The sequence below is a fragment of the Seriola aureovittata genome, chromosome 10, assembly GCF_021018895.1.
Source record: "Seriola aureovittata isolate HTS-2021-v1 ecotype China chromosome 10, ASM2101889v1, whole genome shotgun sequence".
NCBI lineage: Eukaryota > Metazoa > Chordata > Actinopteri > Carangiformes > Carangidae > Seriola > Seriola aureovittata.
This window is the reverse complement of record NC_079373.1, coordinates 27,563,486-27,580,066: the sequence shown is the minus strand read 5'-3', so window position 1 is coordinate 27,580,066 and position 16,581 is coordinate 27,563,486. Positions and strand designations below refer to the sequence as shown.

At 41.8% G+C, this 16,581-nt stretch overlaps 1 protein-coding gene across 6 annotated transcripts; it reads right to left on the bottom strand.

Annotated features, from left to right (window-relative positions):
• Positions 1–2,813: 2,813 nt before the first annotated feature.
• On the bottom strand, positions 2,814–15,713 carry LOC130175952 (NACHT, LRR and PYD domains-containing protein 12-like). Of its 6 annotated transcripts, none has more exons than XM_056386678.1 (9): positions 15,610–15,713; positions 14,118–14,220; positions 13,719–13,884; positions 12,694–12,813; positions 10,897–11,132; positions 8,300–10,667; positions 6,836–7,012; positions 4,177–4,350; positions 2,814–3,852 (listed from the first exon to the last, which is right to left on the bottom strand). In XM_056386678.1, exons 3-9 carry the CDS (start codon positions 13,838–13,840, stop codon positions 3,786–3,788), a joined length of 3,264 nt encoding a protein of 1,087 aa, XP_056242653.1. In that variant the 5' UTR covers positions 13,841–13,884; positions 14,118–14,220; positions 15,610–15,713; the 3' UTR covers positions 2,814–3,785. The 6 variants fall into 6 exon arrangements, with proteins under 6 accessions (XP_056242653.1, XP_056242655.1, XP_056242656.1 ...); XM_056386680.1 differs by having other exon boundaries at positions 8,300–10,664; XM_056386681.1 differs by having other exon boundaries at positions 10,897–11,126.
• Between the last annotated feature and the right edge of the window lie 868 nt (positions 15,714–16,581).

Genomic DNA, 16,581 nt, shown 5'->3' with positions numbered 1-16,581 from the left:
TAACGTGAACGTGTGCAGTGGTTCCAAAAGGCGAACAGCATTAGGTCATTAGGTCCATGTCCCTCTTTTGGAAGCCGCTGCTCGTAAGCTTGAAGCGGTGCAGCACAGTCGGCAGTGAACGCTTTGTTCCATCGGTGGGTGGCAGCGGAGCAGAAAGCAGACTGCCTTAAGTAAATCCAAAAACCTCCAGACAGCTATTTTCAACACAGACTAAATTCAATCAATGTGCCGCGCATGGGATGTGATGCAGGAGTGAGTTGTGTTTCTTGAGTTGAGCTTGGAATCCGCAGGTGTTATTGATTGTTACCATGGTAACATTGGTCTTAGGCCTGAGTTAGCCTGGTGGTAAGGTGTCTAATGTTTCCGTCTTGAAATCAGTCTTTGTTATTGTGAAACAGTCTGACTAACATTAGACTGATCTATGAGCAACAATTAAAACTGGCCTAACACTGCAGACCAGTCTGACATATGTTTGCAAAACTGGCCCCAGATGTTTACCTGAAGTCGGACTCTGTTATATCTAAGCCACAGTCAAAGTCTACCTTTGTGAAGCTGGCCCCATGTTCATCACACAGTCAGCCAGACTTGACCCAGTGTGGCTGCAAATGGGTTCAAATCCAATAAATCGGAAAACACTCTCGTCCCTGATCAGAATGATCTTAAAACAGTTTACATATAAATTAAAGACTTACTGAACCCAAATTCTCTTTCCTCCTCCATCTGCTCAAGATTCAACAGTCCAGTTGTGCTCTAATACTGACATCTAGTGGCACTTAGACAAACATACCACATGAAATGAAATATTTCTCAACAAGTAGTAGCCTTTAAAAGTGCAGATATTAATAGTCAATATATAAATATGTGGTTATTATTATTATTATTATTATTATTAATAATAATAATAATAAGAAGAAGAATAATGTCAATATTCCTCACCTCAAGTCATAGGTAGGATGAATGGGGAATTGTTTCTGTCTTGAAATAATTAAAGTCTAAAAGGTCTTAAAGATTAAGCGTGTTAACACAGCATTTTAATGTTGTCTTCATACGTGTTAATTTGACGTCATGACGCGGACGTCAAACCAGACGCTTTGGACCGATCTTCCATAACATGTAAGTGAAAGCATGAACTTTCTGTGCACATCACTCACCTCGCGCTCCGTTATTCTCTCCGGATGTTTCCAGGCAACAAATGCGTCGCAACGCTCTGATAGAACTTATTGATCAAAGCTATAAACTGCCCCGGTGGATGGTGAAGATATAATTATTCCCATGGAGCAGTTTCAGCGTTGTAAAGGCGTCTCGTCAGTTAGAGAGCGTGTCTTGGCGCCAAACTCATCCCCCCTCCGTCAGGCTGGATACATGGCGGCCCGTTGGCTGAACCCCCCTTTCATCACAATTGCCTCAAATTTTGTAATCGACCCCGGTAACGCAGGGTCTTCTGCCCCTGTAAATGAGCGTCACTAGCTTGTTCCGTCAGGTGCCCCCCCCTGCCCCCCGTCTGTGGCAGCTTTTTCTCCGGCACCTACCTGAGGGTCTTCATAGCTGATAGACGGCAACGCTTCCGCGCGATCGTCGCCGTTAGCTAGCTCGACATCCTCCGTGGGAATCGATGTAGCTGTTCAAACCCACTCTTCGTCTTTAGCTTTTTTGAAATAGCTACTGATACTGGAGACATCTTTATTGTCGCTTGTGTTTCTTCCTTTTCTCTTTTTTCTGTCTTTTGGCGGCCCCGTTAGGCTTTTGGCTGCTGCTAGCTTCCGTTCTTTAGCTAGTTGTGATAGCTTTTCCCACAAACACTTGCTGATACAACTGATATCAGGCGCGGCACGTCCAACAAGGGCAGATATTCATCCGCTTGAAAACATAGAACTATAAAACAAAATTTTAACTGATTATTTCAGCAATATCATCTTTGCAAAGTTTGTTACAATCTAAGATAGATAACGACCGTTAATGTGGCGTCCAACCAGATTATTTGGACAGAAATAACTATGTTTGTTAACCAGTCGATTCCACGTCTAGTGCCTCAGAAACTCAACAGCAACATGGTGCAAAATATAAAACGCATACATCCCCAATCCGACCATCACAGAGGGACATTTCTACTCAAGTCCCCCAGGGCACCCGGCCAAGGGTGACTGTGACCTCACAAAACACATTTTTGGCCATAACTCACTAATTCATACACTAATTGTGACGCAATTTAACTCAAATATCTAACAAGATAATCAGAAGTTATGACATATTATAGACAAAAGGTCAGAGGTCAACTTCACTGTGACATCATAATGTTCTGCAAAAACATTTCGGGCCATCTTCTAATTCGGTAACTCAGAAAGGAGAGATTGTGACCATATTTCCTGTAACTGGGCTGGATGTTGGAGGAAACAGCCACGAGGAGGGAAATTTAGTTGTATTTGAGTTGGTTTGAAAGTCGACGTTTGTTGTGTTTGAAAATAAATGTCCAACACTCAAACTGACCATCAAGCATGTTGGGAGGAATCCCAATGGACTGTGTTTACCGGTTTTCTCTGTGTGCCTGTCATTCAGGATGCTCAGTTTTTCCCCCTCTCTCTCTCTTTAATTACAAACAAGAAAAACTAGTTTGCATGTGTTTAAAATCAGTACCATTAAAAATTAAATGCGAAACCAGGCTACAGTTCTCTCCATCACCACCAGGTGTCAGCTATAACCAAACCAGCAGAGGGACTCATCACTTCTGCACTTACAGAACTGTTCAGGTCCAGGAGCAATGAACACTGCTGCCTTCAGGTGACTGTCGGAAATCTCTGAACTAAAACCTGGAGACATTTTCTTTTACCTTTTTTTTTTTATTGACATTCAGCATCAAACAGATATTTCCATACAGTGTGCTCATGTCTCATATCTCAGACAGAAAAAAAGAAAAAAAAAATATGAAAAAGAACTTGGAAACATTTTCAACTGCTGAAGTATAAAAGTGTTTCTGATTCAGTTCAATTAAAATCTGTCAGGATTAGATATGAACTGTGATTTATTTTTAAAATAATTTTTAGATTACTTTCAACTTTATTGCCCAACTGTCTCAGTGCAAACAGTATAGGAATGCACATACTCTACTTACAGAGATGAATAAATTACAATGAAGGAGGAAGAAGGAGAGTTCTGGTATTAGACATAATATACTTAATAAACACCTGGATATAAACGTGTACAAGGTGCAGGTCAGCTGTGTACAGTATAAATATGAACACGCCAAACAGCAGGTAAGAATACATTTTGTTTTCTTGAACTTTTGTATATTTTCTGATGTAAAGCACTTTTTTATCTGTGAATGTTGCTGTATAAATACATCTTTACTTACTTACTTTTTTACATTTATTTAGCCCCGCCCCCCCGTCCCCACAAGCTGACAGGATTGGTTCCTTAGGTTTGTGACGTATGACACTCTGGCTGTCTGAGTCTGTTGTTATGAGTCTGTCATTGGTTCACTGCAGTTCAAGGTAGAAACACTCAGTCATGGTGCTGATGATTATTTCACTCATCATATGTTTAATCGACCTGTCCAGAGTGAACCCCGCCCTCGCCCAATGTCAGCTGGGATTGGCTCCAGCCCCCCTGCGCCCCTATAAGGATAAGTGCTATAGCTAATGTACGGATGTATGGATATGTCTTGTAATATATAAAAACATCATATGTACATATTAACACTTGATTTTCATGGGGGGAGTCACACAGGGAGGATGGTGGACTGGACTGTGTGTGTGACTCAGATCAGTTTAGACTGCAGAGTCATCACTGCTTCACATACACACACGCACACACACATACACACCGTCCTCTTCAATATCATTCCTATAGTTTCTCCATCTGTGGAGAGAAGCAGACAGACAACAGTTAGCAGCTTTAGACATTAACACAGCTACCATTTCAACTACACCCAGAATATTTGACCAGTTTTATCTTCCCTTCACTGGCTTCCTGTCCACATCAGATCAGACTTTAAGGTGCTTTTAAAGATGTACAAAGTTCTACATGGACTCTCTCTTCCATACCTGTCTGACCTCCTGAAACCTTATACTCCATCTGTGTCGGCTGCAGAGTCTTTTCTTATCAGAGCCCTCTGACATCAGACTGTCTGACTCCACTGAGACATCTTTGCTCTGATACTGTGTTTAGTACAACACTGCTGACCTCAGAGTCTCCAGTCTACAGTCTGGACTCTCCACAAGATCATACAGATCCTTCATGTCTGAATCCTGCAGGTGGTTTCCTCTCAGGTCCAGGTGTCTCAGATGGGAGGGGTTGGACTTCAGAACCGAGGCCAGAAAATCACAGCTGATCTTTGACAACCTGCAGAAACTCAAGCTGTGTGAAGAGTGAAATATATAGATGAAAATCATTGATGAGAGAGAGAGAGGGGGAAGTGTACAAAGCACAATGAAGGTTCCACATGAAGATGTAAATTAACAATAAGACTAAAACTAATAACAATAAGAAGATAATACCTACACAATGCAGTTTCTGGAGAAATTGCAGTGGGAGCGCTGCTTCTGCCCAAGCTGAAGCTAAACTGTGTCGCTGGCTGCTAAAGACAGAGCTACAACTAACTCCGTCCAACAGTCTGTTTGTGTGTCAGTTAGATTAACAGAGTGAAATTAATTGCCCAATGTTTCAGGACTAACACTGTACTGAAACATATTTCCAGTGAAAACTGTTGAAATGTGTGTAAATCATTGACTTGTATTCAGTGTTGGAGCAGCATGTAACGGGACTTTGGCAGAAAGACAGCTGAAAGTCTCGGGACCCGTTTCAAGTTTAAATGACGTCTCTACCTGAAAGTATGCTGAAGTAGCTCAAAAAGTTCTGAGGATTTTAACATTCTCTCCTTTCATTTTCATAGGAGAAAAGGTGACAAAATGTTTGTTATTTTGGAAATTAGGAGACATAGCGCTGAGAAAAGTAATGCCCTCATTGAGGTGCACGTTTTGAGAAATGTCTTGATATAAAAGACTCTGATATAAAACAATGTCACATCCCTCCACCATGTATTATGTGGGAAATATCTCATATTCTGTGTTGTTTTTTTTAATAAAACAAGAGGCAACATGTCTCCAAACGGGCATTTAAAGGGTTAAAATCATGAAAACTAATAAACATTTGGTAGGTTTGAGCAGAACTGAAGTGGTTTAAGAGATTTATGCAAAAAAAAGCAGAAAAAAATATTGATATATGATGATTTTATAGCATTTTCTTTGTGTGTCCTTTTTTGGACGCGAGGAACCCCAGAGGATACAAAATGTGTTACCAGTGTATAATAGACCTGTAACAGTAACTGACATTAGATTTTAAAACTATGTCAAAAAAGACACTTTCTTGCAGAAATCCAAACCTTCAGCTGTAACACAGCCAAAATGATCAGCAAATCAAAAAAGAAAAGTGAAGAAAATGTCCAAAAAAGGACAGAGGGACCCCTGAGGGTTAATAAATCCCATGAACCGCTATTTAAATTACACTATTATGTTTTTTTCGGTGCTAAATTTAACATTACTGGGGAGGAGAGCAACGCGACTAGAAGTGACAGCGAGAGAGGGCTAGTAGCTTCTCCTCTCCTCTGTCTCAGCGGAGACCGTCACAACTTCATTCACTCTTTTAACAAAACAAAACAAAAAGCAACGAAGGAAGCAGTAAATGGACTTACATATTTAAGACCTAACTAAATGTAATTTAAGACCTAACATGCGGCTAATGTAAAGCTAGCGGAGCTTGGAGAGTTGGTTATCTGGTTGCTAGGCGCACGCACACAGGTCAGGAGCTGCCGTTGCCATGGCAATGTGAAAATGTGCCCAGAATTTGGCTTCTACATGGCTTCAAAACAACTGCAAATTATGAGAAAACCGTTACTTCTTTTCAAAAACTGAAAAGACCGTGAGAGACACTGAAGCCAGAAGTTTCTTACAGTCTCTATTTTATTCAGATATTCCTTAAAATGAGTGAGGAAGCTCAGTGCGAAGACAGAGTGAGATTCTTTTGAAAGAAAAAGACGATTACATTAGGTGTCAATGAGAGTGAGACAGGTATTGCTGCCGGACTCGGCACCCCCGTTTAAATTTTGTGCAGACCCTGCCTGTCAAAGTTACATTTTATGAATCCCAACAACTACGTCTACATTTTCAGAAATAATTATTTGTCTCCTTTTTACGGTTTGGCCGTGAGCTCGAGTTAAAAATAAAAATAAAGGTTATTTTTTACTGCTTCACGCACTCTAGCCAACTGACGCTGTCACTCTAACTTTGAAGAAAAAGTGATTTGCACTCCTCCTTTGAGTGCTCACAGTTTGAAAAGTTTACATGTTATGTAAAAACAGTTCCTGTCTTTTTGAGAGAGCAGAAGTTTTCCTCCGTTTTATAGTTTGAATCACATTTCTACGTGCAGGTATGAGAGAGCTGGGTGACTCAGAAAAAAGGTGAAATTTTGTAGAAAAAAGGTGAAATTTTGTGGGTTTCTAAAGAAAATTCCAATGCATTCCTAATGCATTATTTATTCCCAGTATTTTGGGAATAACTTTGGGAAAAATTGGAATTTTAACACCAAAAGTCATAGCAGCTCTTTCGGGATCAAGACGCACGTTTTGATGTATATATTACCGGGGTTTTCTCAAAGCTGCGGGACGAGTTACGCTCCGCCCCGAGGCCCTCCTCTCAGCTATTCCAGCTGTAGAGGAGCACCCGTGGCACTAATGACATAAATAATTGAATACTGTTAAAAGGATGTAAGAACCACTTAAAATATATAGAAAATACTTGCATTAATATATGCAAAAGATTACAACAGCTCCCGTCAGTGAACTGACCTCAGAGTCTCCAGTCTACAGTTTGGACTCTCCAGTCCAGCAGACAGAAGCTTCACTCCTGAATCCTGTAGGTTAGGGTTGTGACTCAGGTCCAGGTCTCTCAGGTGGGAGGGGTTGGACTTCAGAGCTGAGGCCACGACTTCACAGTGAGTCTCTAAGAGCCCACAATAATCAAGTCTGTAATAGAGAAAATATAAAATCTGTTAGAATCAAATCAGACAATTTGTAGTAAAAAATACACTCAATGTATATGATGAGAAAACAGGATAATGTTCTGCTAATGATCTGCTTTTCACATCTGTGGTTCAGATCATCTTCTCTTATTGTGTTTGACACGCAACAATAATTCTCACTGTCTCAGACCTGCAGAGCTTGGATGAATGGGAATCTTAGTTTTGCAGATAAAGGAGGGAAAATTATGTCACGTCACCTTGGAGCCGGATCCTACTATTGTCATGGATTCACAATTATTAAGTGAAACTCCAGCCCTCATCTAGACGATTATTAAGTTCAATATCCTGAAGCTAGAGGTGATACATGTCAAGCAGAATGCACGTATCATCATACAACAGACACGAGTCGAACACAGGAGACATGAACCTGACAGTCAAAGGGAAGATGACACAACTGATTTGGCTGATCCTGTGCTGAATAATCAGGTTGAAGTTATGAAGGACGTTTTAGTGATAATGAGAGGTATTCAGCGTCACATGGATAGATCCTCTACCCTTCATTCCTCCTCTAAATATTCATCCAAATGTGAGTCGTCTACAGGGAAGAGAGACCCTGCACGCAAACCTACTGGCAATTCCTCAAGTAGAACAGCAAGCTGTTCAATTTCCAAGTGTTAAATCACCACAACACTAGTCATAGTCCTGTCCATCACCCTGTTGCTGTTGCCTTTCCAATGCCCATTTCCGTAACATGTCAATCCTTGATGCTGCAGTTCGTTCACCTGGTCTGCCTAGGCAATCCTCTCTTCATGAGACCTGCTAACTTCTAGCTTTTCTTCAGCTCTACCAAAGGGCCACCCATGAAGTCCATGTGTTCAGCCTTTGAATCCTCCAGCTGAAAACCCTACTCAGCCTCTTGTTTCTTTCTCCTGTGCTTCTCACCCAAGCCATTGCAGCTCTTGATGAACGTTATGGGCAACCTAGACAACTGGCATTAAAGAAGCTCAGCAAAATCATGGATCTCCCCCCTATTACAGTATGTGATGTCTCCACACGAGAGCCACAGAGTAAACATAGATAGAACATTAAAAAATAAATGTATCATCTAACAATTAATTACAATTTAAAAAAAGAACCTTTTATTAACTTATTACAACCAATGGAAACTCTACATTTTGGCCCTCACAGCATTTACTGTTATATACAGGTATATACCGTGTTTACATGAAGTTGACTAAACTACTGATCTGATCTACTGATCAATAACTATATTGATCATGTCTGGACTCACTCAGCCTTCCTGCAGTTCCTCACAGCTGGGATCAGTCTCCGTCGTCCCTCCCCTGATGTGTTGAACTTCTTCAGGTCCAACTCATCCAGAACCTCCTCTGACATCTGCAGCATGTAGGCCAGAGCTGAGCAGTTGATGTCAGAGAGTTTCTCCTCTGATCTGTTCTTTGACTTCAGGAACTCTTGGATCTCCTGATGAACTGAGTGATCCTTCATCTCCATCAAACAGTGGAAGAGGTTGATGCTTCTGTCAGGAGAGATAAAATAACTCTTCATCTCCTTCAGGTTGTTGATGGCTCTCTGGATGGTTTCTGGACTGTTCTCTGTCTGACCCAGCAGACCTCCTAAGAGTCTCTGGTTGGACTCCAGAGAGAGGCCATGAAGGAAGCGAACAAACAGGTCCAGGTGACCATTTTCACTTCTGAAGGATTTCTCCATGGCTCTCCTCAGGAACTCATCCAGGGTTGAATCAACATGTTGTTTCCTCAGGAAGTTCTCCAGGACCTTTCTCTTCCTGTTGGTGTAACAGTGGAACATGTAGACTGCAGCCAGAAACTCCTGAACGCTCAGATGAACAAAGCAGTAGACTGTTTTCTGGAAGATCACACTCTCTCTTCTGAAGATCTCAGTACAAAGTCCTGAGTACACCGAGGCCTCTGTGACATCAAGACCACACTGCTCCAGGTCTTCTTGGTAGAACATGATGTTTCCTTTCTCCAGATGTTCAAACGCCAGCCTCCCCAGCTTCAGAAGAACTTCCCCGTCAGCCTCCGTCAGCTCCTGTGGACTCGTCTCACGTCCCTCATGGTACTTGTTCTTCTTCCTCTGTGTCTGAACCAGCAGGAAGTGTGAGAACAGGTCAGTCAGGGTCTGGGGCAGCTCTCCTCTCTGGTCTGTGGTCATCATGTGCTCCAGAACTGTAGCAGTGATCCAGCAGAAGACTGGGACTTGACACATGATGTGGAGGCTCCTGGACGTCTTGATGTGTGAGATGATTCTGCTGGACAGCTCTTCATCACTGGATCTCCTCCTGAAGTACTCCTCCTTCTGGGCGTCAGCAAAGCCATGTACTTCTGTTACCCTGTCCACACATGTAGGAGGGATCTGATTGGCCGCCGCAGGTCTGGAAGTTATCCAGACGAGAGCCGAGGGAAGCAGATTCCCCCTGATGAGGTTTGTCAGCAGCACGTTGACTGATGACTCCTGTGTGACATCAGACACAGACTTCCTGTTGTTGAAATCCAGTGACAGTCTGCTTTCATCCAGGCCGTCAAAGATGAACAGAACTTTACAGACAGCGAGCTGCTCTGCTGTGACCTTCTGTAATGTTGGATGGAAAACATGGAGCAGCCTGAGAAGACTGTACTGCTGATCTCTGATCAGGTTCAGCTCCCTGAACGAAAGCAGAACCAGCAGACTGACATCTTGGTTCTCCAAGCCCTCTGCCCAGTCCAGACAGAACTTCTGCACCGAGAAGGTTTTTCCAACGCCAGCGACGCCGTTGGTCAGAACCACTCTGATGGGTCTCTGCTGGTCAGCTGAGGCTTTAAAGACGTCTTCTCTCTGTTGGACAGGTAAGGCTTTAGAGATGTTGTGTCTCTGTCGGACAGGTAAGGCTCTAGAGATGCGGCGTCTCTGTCGGACAGGTAAGACTTTAGAGATACAGCGTCTCTGTTGGTCAGGTAAGACTTTAAAGATGTCTTCTCTCTGTTGTTCAGGTAAGACTTTAAAGATGTCTTCTCTCTGTTGTTCAGGTAAGACTTTAAAGATGTCTTCTCTCTGCTGTTCAGGTAAGGCTTCAAAGATGTCGTGTCTCTGTCGGACAGGTAAGGCTTTAGAGATGCGGCGTCTCTGTCGGACAGGTAAGGCTTTAGAGATGCGGCGTCTCTGTCGGACAGGTAAGGCTTTAGAGATGCGGCGTCTCTGTTGGACAGGTAAGGCTTCAAAGATGTCGATTCTCTTTCGGACAGGTAAGACTTTAAAGACGTCTTCTCTCTGTTGGACAGGTGAGGCTTCAAAGACGTCTTCTCTCTGTTGGTCAGGTGAGGCTTTAAAGACGTCTTCTCTCTGTTGGTCAGGTAAGGCTTTAGAGATGTTGTGTTTCTGTCGGAGAGGTAAGGCTTTAAAGATGTCGTGGCACCTGATTGGAGCGTCATGGAGGGTGTTCTTCTTGGAAGTTGTCTCCAGCTGCCTCACCTCATGTTGGGTATTAACCTCTTCACTCTGTCCCTCTGTGATGTGGAGCTCAGTGTAGATCCTGTTGAGGAGGGTTCCACTTCCTGTTCCATCAGTTCCTTCAGTCACATGTTCACATCTGCTCCTCAGACTGATCTTATGTTGATGTAAAACCTCCTGCAGACCACTATCTGCTGAAAGAGAAGAGACAACGTCAGACTGAAGAAACAGAATCTGAGAATCTGATGATTATTTTCATCAGCTGCAGAAAAACTAAAGACAAACAAAGAAAAGGTTTTTAATGTTGTGGTATTTATAATCATCTTAAAGGTTGATGCTGTGTGATGTAACAAATGACTCTGTATAAAACAACAGGTCCTGGTCTCAGAATGATGACATCATCATACAGATGTTCAGTCTCACTTTGTTCAGTGCTGGTCTGACTGGCTGTCTGCAGTCCAGGTCTTGTTCTGGGTCTTTTTCCACACTGGGGACAGGAGGAGTCTCCTGAAGAACCAGACTGGTCCCAGTATGAGGTGAAGCACTGTCTGCAGAACCAGTGTCCACAGCTGGTAGAGACTGGATCCTTCAGGACGTCCTGACACAGAGCACAGCTGGACGGCTGCTCCTCCACAGAGACACCTCTCCTCTTCCTCTTCCTGTGAAGACATTTCTTTATCACTAACATGTCACAGTCACAGGTCGACATCTGTGTTGTGATTGGTTGCCAACCTCAAGGGGTTAGGTTTTAAGTAATATGAGTTGTACTGAGGGCAGACACCAGGGGAAGCTTTAAAACATCTGGACCATCAGTAATTCCATGCTACTGGTTGGTCGTCAACATACCCACCCCTTGTTGATGGAGGGGCTACGCTTCATATACGTTAGGCTGTATGTAAGCCTCGGCTGTGGGCTCTTGCTAGTGGGAACATTTGGGCTGCGTACCGATCATGTGTCTTATGCACAACTGTGAATCAGTATTTGGGACAGTCCATTTGAGTGGTTCAGGTGCTCTGCTCCAGCTCCGCCCCCTCACCTGCTCTGTCTCTACTTCCTCTACAGGTTCTCATTTTGTCCAGAAGGTGAACAACAAATGAGTGTTTTCATCCAATCATATTTTCTTTCTAAACACACGTGTGGAGTTTAACAGGAAAACAGTTTCACCACTGATCAGAATGATCTTAAACAGTTTATATATAAATCAAAGACTTACTGAACCCAAATTCTCTTTCCTCCTCCTCTGCTCAAAATTCAACAGTCCATTTGTGCTCTAATACTGACACTTAGACAAACAACACATGAAATGAACATGTCAATTATAAGAGATTTATTTATTTACTTTTTGTCTTCGTACTCTGTAAAACGGCCTTGGGTACCTTGAAAGGAGCTATAAAAATCTAATTTATTATAATTATTATTATTATGATACTGAAGTTACACTTTTATCAATAGGTCGTAGCCAATAAAACATGCAGATATTAATAATGTCAACATTCCTAACCTCAGGTCGTAGGTAGGTTGAATGGGGAATTGTTTCGTCTCTTGAAACAATGAAGGTCTTTGTCGTTTCCCCTCAGAAATGAATGAAGTGGTAGCACCCAAAGTTTAACCTTTTTACCACGTCCAAAAGATGTTTTGGACCAATCCGTGTTCCACTATATGATCTTTCCGACACCATTTTGACGTCTCGTGTGGTTCTGTGTGATTACGCCTATTCAGAGTTACGTCTCTGTCTTTCAGTCTGCAGACAGACCCAGTCTCACAGACAGGGACAGGCGCTGTATTACACCCAAAGTACGGCATTTTAAAATGAATTTGTATCATTGGTTAAAAAAACCAAAAACAATTCAGACAAAATGTTGAAAATGTCCTTTAACTCTAATCTTTACTGTGATTTATCTTAAAGACTCAGACGTGTGAATCATTAAAGTGTCTCCTCCAACATGGAGACACTGTGTTTCTTCTCTGTCCTTATGTTCACGGACAGGTCTACAGACTGGTGGAGCGTTCACAGCTGTTCATATGAAATCAGCTGATTGTGGGCGTGTCTGATTCCACCTATGGAAACTGTAGAGGTGGCGTTCAGGCTCGTGTTCGTGCACCAACTTTCAGGTTGATGAAACAGTAACATGAGAACGCTCTGCTTTATAAATCTATTTATTATATCTGTGTTTATGTTTCCTTCAAATGTTTCAGTTTACAGTAGAAACAGTCTCTTACTGTGAGTCTGAGGGTCCAGGTTCATCACTGAAGAATGGAGGTTCGTCTTTAGACCGATCACTCTTCATAGACGGACAGATGGATCCTGGAGACTCTGCTCTCAGTCTGTGGTTCTGACCTCTGCAAATACAAACATGTGTTTAATCACATCACATCGATCACTGATCAATTCTCTGATGACAGAGTCAATATTAATGTCAAGCTCATGTTTTCTTGCGTGTTACTCAATACATGATTGAAGTTTGGAAATCAATCAATACACTGTTAATGTCAATATGAAAACTCTCCATTTCATTTGTTTTATTATCTCTCTACACAACGATTTAGTGATGACTTCAACTGCTCAACAACGTATAAATATATTTCACCGGATTATGTGAACTGTGGATCATTTATTTCATCACTCGGAGGATAAAAATGGCGGCACGTTGTTCCGGTTGCCATGGCAGCTCTACACTGAAGTGACACTGAAGTAGCAGCTTTAGAGTTCACAATGTAAAATACAGAACAAAATGAATTAAGTTCAGGAGAGACTGTCCTAGTTCTCAGGGTTTATCACAGCAGGATATTTGATATTTAGTCAAGAATTCTGACTAAATATTTGCTCTGTGCTCCTCTTCCTCCACTCAATCACTCATTTTCTGGACTCCATTGGTTCCTACTGAAATGTAAATCTTTACATATATATATATATAGTTTCCTTTTTAAAAAGAATCAGTAATTCCCTGAAACAGTTGCTCACTGTAGATTTAATCAAACAAACTAACTGTGTACACTCTGCTCCACCTCGGCCCTTTAATTACCGACATCTTTAAATCTCGTGTTCATCAGCTGAAGGAGAAATATGGAAAGTAAAAAGTCAGAATATTCTTTGTTTGTATATTTTCTCAGGAAACCAGCGACCTCAGCAGTCAGTATGAATACACTGAAGTTATTATCTGCGTCACAACAGCAGCTGTTACAGGAAGTGAGTTTTACTGCAGCAGCTCTGCACTAAACACTGTTAGAGTTTAAAGGTCTCTTACTGTGAGTCTGAGGGTCCAGGTTCATCACTGAAGTCTGGAGGTTCGTCTTTAGACCAGTCACTCCTCATAGACAGACAGCTGGGTCCTGGAGACTCTCCTCTGTCCTCCACACAAACACTCATCTTCAGGACTTCAGTCAGTCTGACAGAGAAACCACTAAAACTGACTGAGATAAAACACACACAAGAGTTCAGACAATATGTTGAAGAGACACACCCAGAAATACCAGGAAACACAACACACACACGCACACACACACACACAGCTTCTTATTTCGTCTTTTCCTCTCAGTGTCTTCATGTGGACAGAAGTTCACTCTGACTCTTCTTCTCTCCTCAGAGAGAAACTGACTCAGAAACTTTGACAGTAAAATAATAATAATGTTGTTTTAACACTCACCAGCCTCAGTCGACAGTTTCCTGCTGCTGCGCTGCCCTTTTAAAATGGCGTCTGAACAACAGAGACATCAGCTGAATACTTTCACTTTCAGTTCTTCTCCAATCTGCAAGAAATCACATGACTTTGTTTACATCTGTGTGTGTGTGTGTGTTTACCAGTTAGAAGTTGTTTAAAGTTGTTGTAATTGTCTTTATTAATTTACAACTACTGTTCTTTCAAGTAAATCAAATTTAACTTTATGTTGTTATCACAGACTAACTATATAATAAACTGTATAAATAATGTTAATGATCATGACTCTTTGGTGGGTAAATGGTGTTTTCATGTGTTCAGCCTCCACTGCAGCTCTGATGAGGACAACACCACACATCCAGGTCAAACTTTAATTGATAACAACTTGAGCCACAGTTAGTTTGACACTGGTGTTAGGTGATGGATCCGGGCCCTGAACAACAGCTGGTTAATGTCGACCTCTGGCTTGGTCCTGGGAGTCCTGTTGGCAGGTGTCACTGAAGGACTGACTCACTTTCAGTTCAATAATGTTCATAGGATTTTACATGGAGCTACTTTATTATTGTAAGAAGTGGGGGAAGTCCATAGTGGTGGAAAGTCACTAAGTACATTTACTCAAGTACTGTTCACTTGAGTATTTCTATGTTACTTTATGATTTTACATTTCAACATCTCAAGGCAGATTTGGCTTTTTCCTTTAACATTAACAGATTATTGATACAAAAGATAAAGCAACTGATAAATTATGACGTATTAATATAATTAAGCTCCTCAAAGTTAGCTCCGCCTTCACCAGCTGCAACATTAATGCATTTTCTTTTAATAATTACAACAATAACATTATTTAGAAACGAGACATCCTGCATAATGAATCAACCGTTACAGAAACTCTTCAGAAACATCTTTGCTACCGCTCAACAACACTGACCCATGACACAACGTCACCAACAAACAGTCTGTAGGAGTCACATCAGCAGAAACAGCAGTGATGGTAAAAACAGTCTGCTGTCATTAAGGATCATTCTGCTGTTGTTCTACATCTCTCTCAGGTTCATCAGCTTCAGGAAAAATATGCAGGAGAAATAAGTCAAACCAGCAGCCTCAGTATGAATACACTGAAGTTATTATCTGCGCCACAACAGCAGCTGTAACAGGAAGTGAGTTTTACTGCAGCAGCTCTGCACTAAACACTGTTAGAGTTTAAAGGTCTCTTACTTTGTGTCTGCAACACTGACTGTGAGATAAGACGCACACAAGAGTCAGGACAATCTGTTCAAGAGACACACTGAAAATAACAGGAAAAACAACACACACACACACACACACACACACACACACACACACAGCTTCTTATTTCGTCTTTTCCTCTCAGTGTCTTCATGTGGACAGAAGTTCACTCTGACTCTTCTTCTCTCCTCAGAGAGAAACTGACTCAGAAACTTTGACAGTAAAATAATAATAATGTTGTTTTAACACTCACCAGCCTCAGTCGACAGTTTCCTGCTGCTGCGCTGCCCTTTTAAAATGGCGTCTGAACAACAGAGACATCAGCTGAATACTTTCACTTTTGACTCCTCCTCCCCTATGTAGGAAATCACATGACTCTTACGTGTGCATGTGTGTGTGTGTGTGTGCGTGTGTGTGTGTGCGTGTGTGTGTGTTGTTTACCAGTTGCATGAATTTCCCCTAGGGGATAAATAAAGTATCTTTTTATCAAGTTGTTTAATTTAGTTTTAATTTCATGACTCTGTCTTTTAAAATTATGACAGTTCTTTTAACTAAATTTAACAATTTCTATAGACTTACTAAATAATACACTATAAATGTTTATCATGACAGACAAACATAAACAATAATAATGGATGCATACAGAGAAATGAATGGTCCCTTTGGTGTTTGACACTGATCTCTAAGAAAGGACCAATGAATGAATCTATCGATCTATCTGTTTATCTATCTATCTGTCTATCTGTCTATCTGCTCGTGGATACGATATCTCAGTAACACCTCAAGTGTCCACCAGGAATCAAGGTTGAACTGAGTAGACTTTGGTGGTCAAAGGTCAAAGGTCAAGATGACGTTGATGTCATAAAACACTTTGTAATCATTACTCAAGCTTTCACACAAATGGGTAATATCTTGACTCTGGATGATCAGGGACCTGAAACTAGTCCGAGTGGCGGAGGGATACAACCGTGAGGAGGTGATTCTAGTTTTACTCCCAGTGAGAACGACTTCATTGACTATGGTCTCATCATCAAAGGCTCTTCTTTTACTCACCCTGTGTCACACCCTCCACAGCCCGGACACGTGTCTCAAAGTCTGCAAATTGGCGTCGCAGTAACGTGAACGTGTGCAGTGGTTCCAAAAGGCGAACAGCATTAGGTCATTAGGTCCATGTCCCTCTTTTGGAAGCCGCTGCTCGTAAGCTTGAAGCGGTGCAGCACAGTCG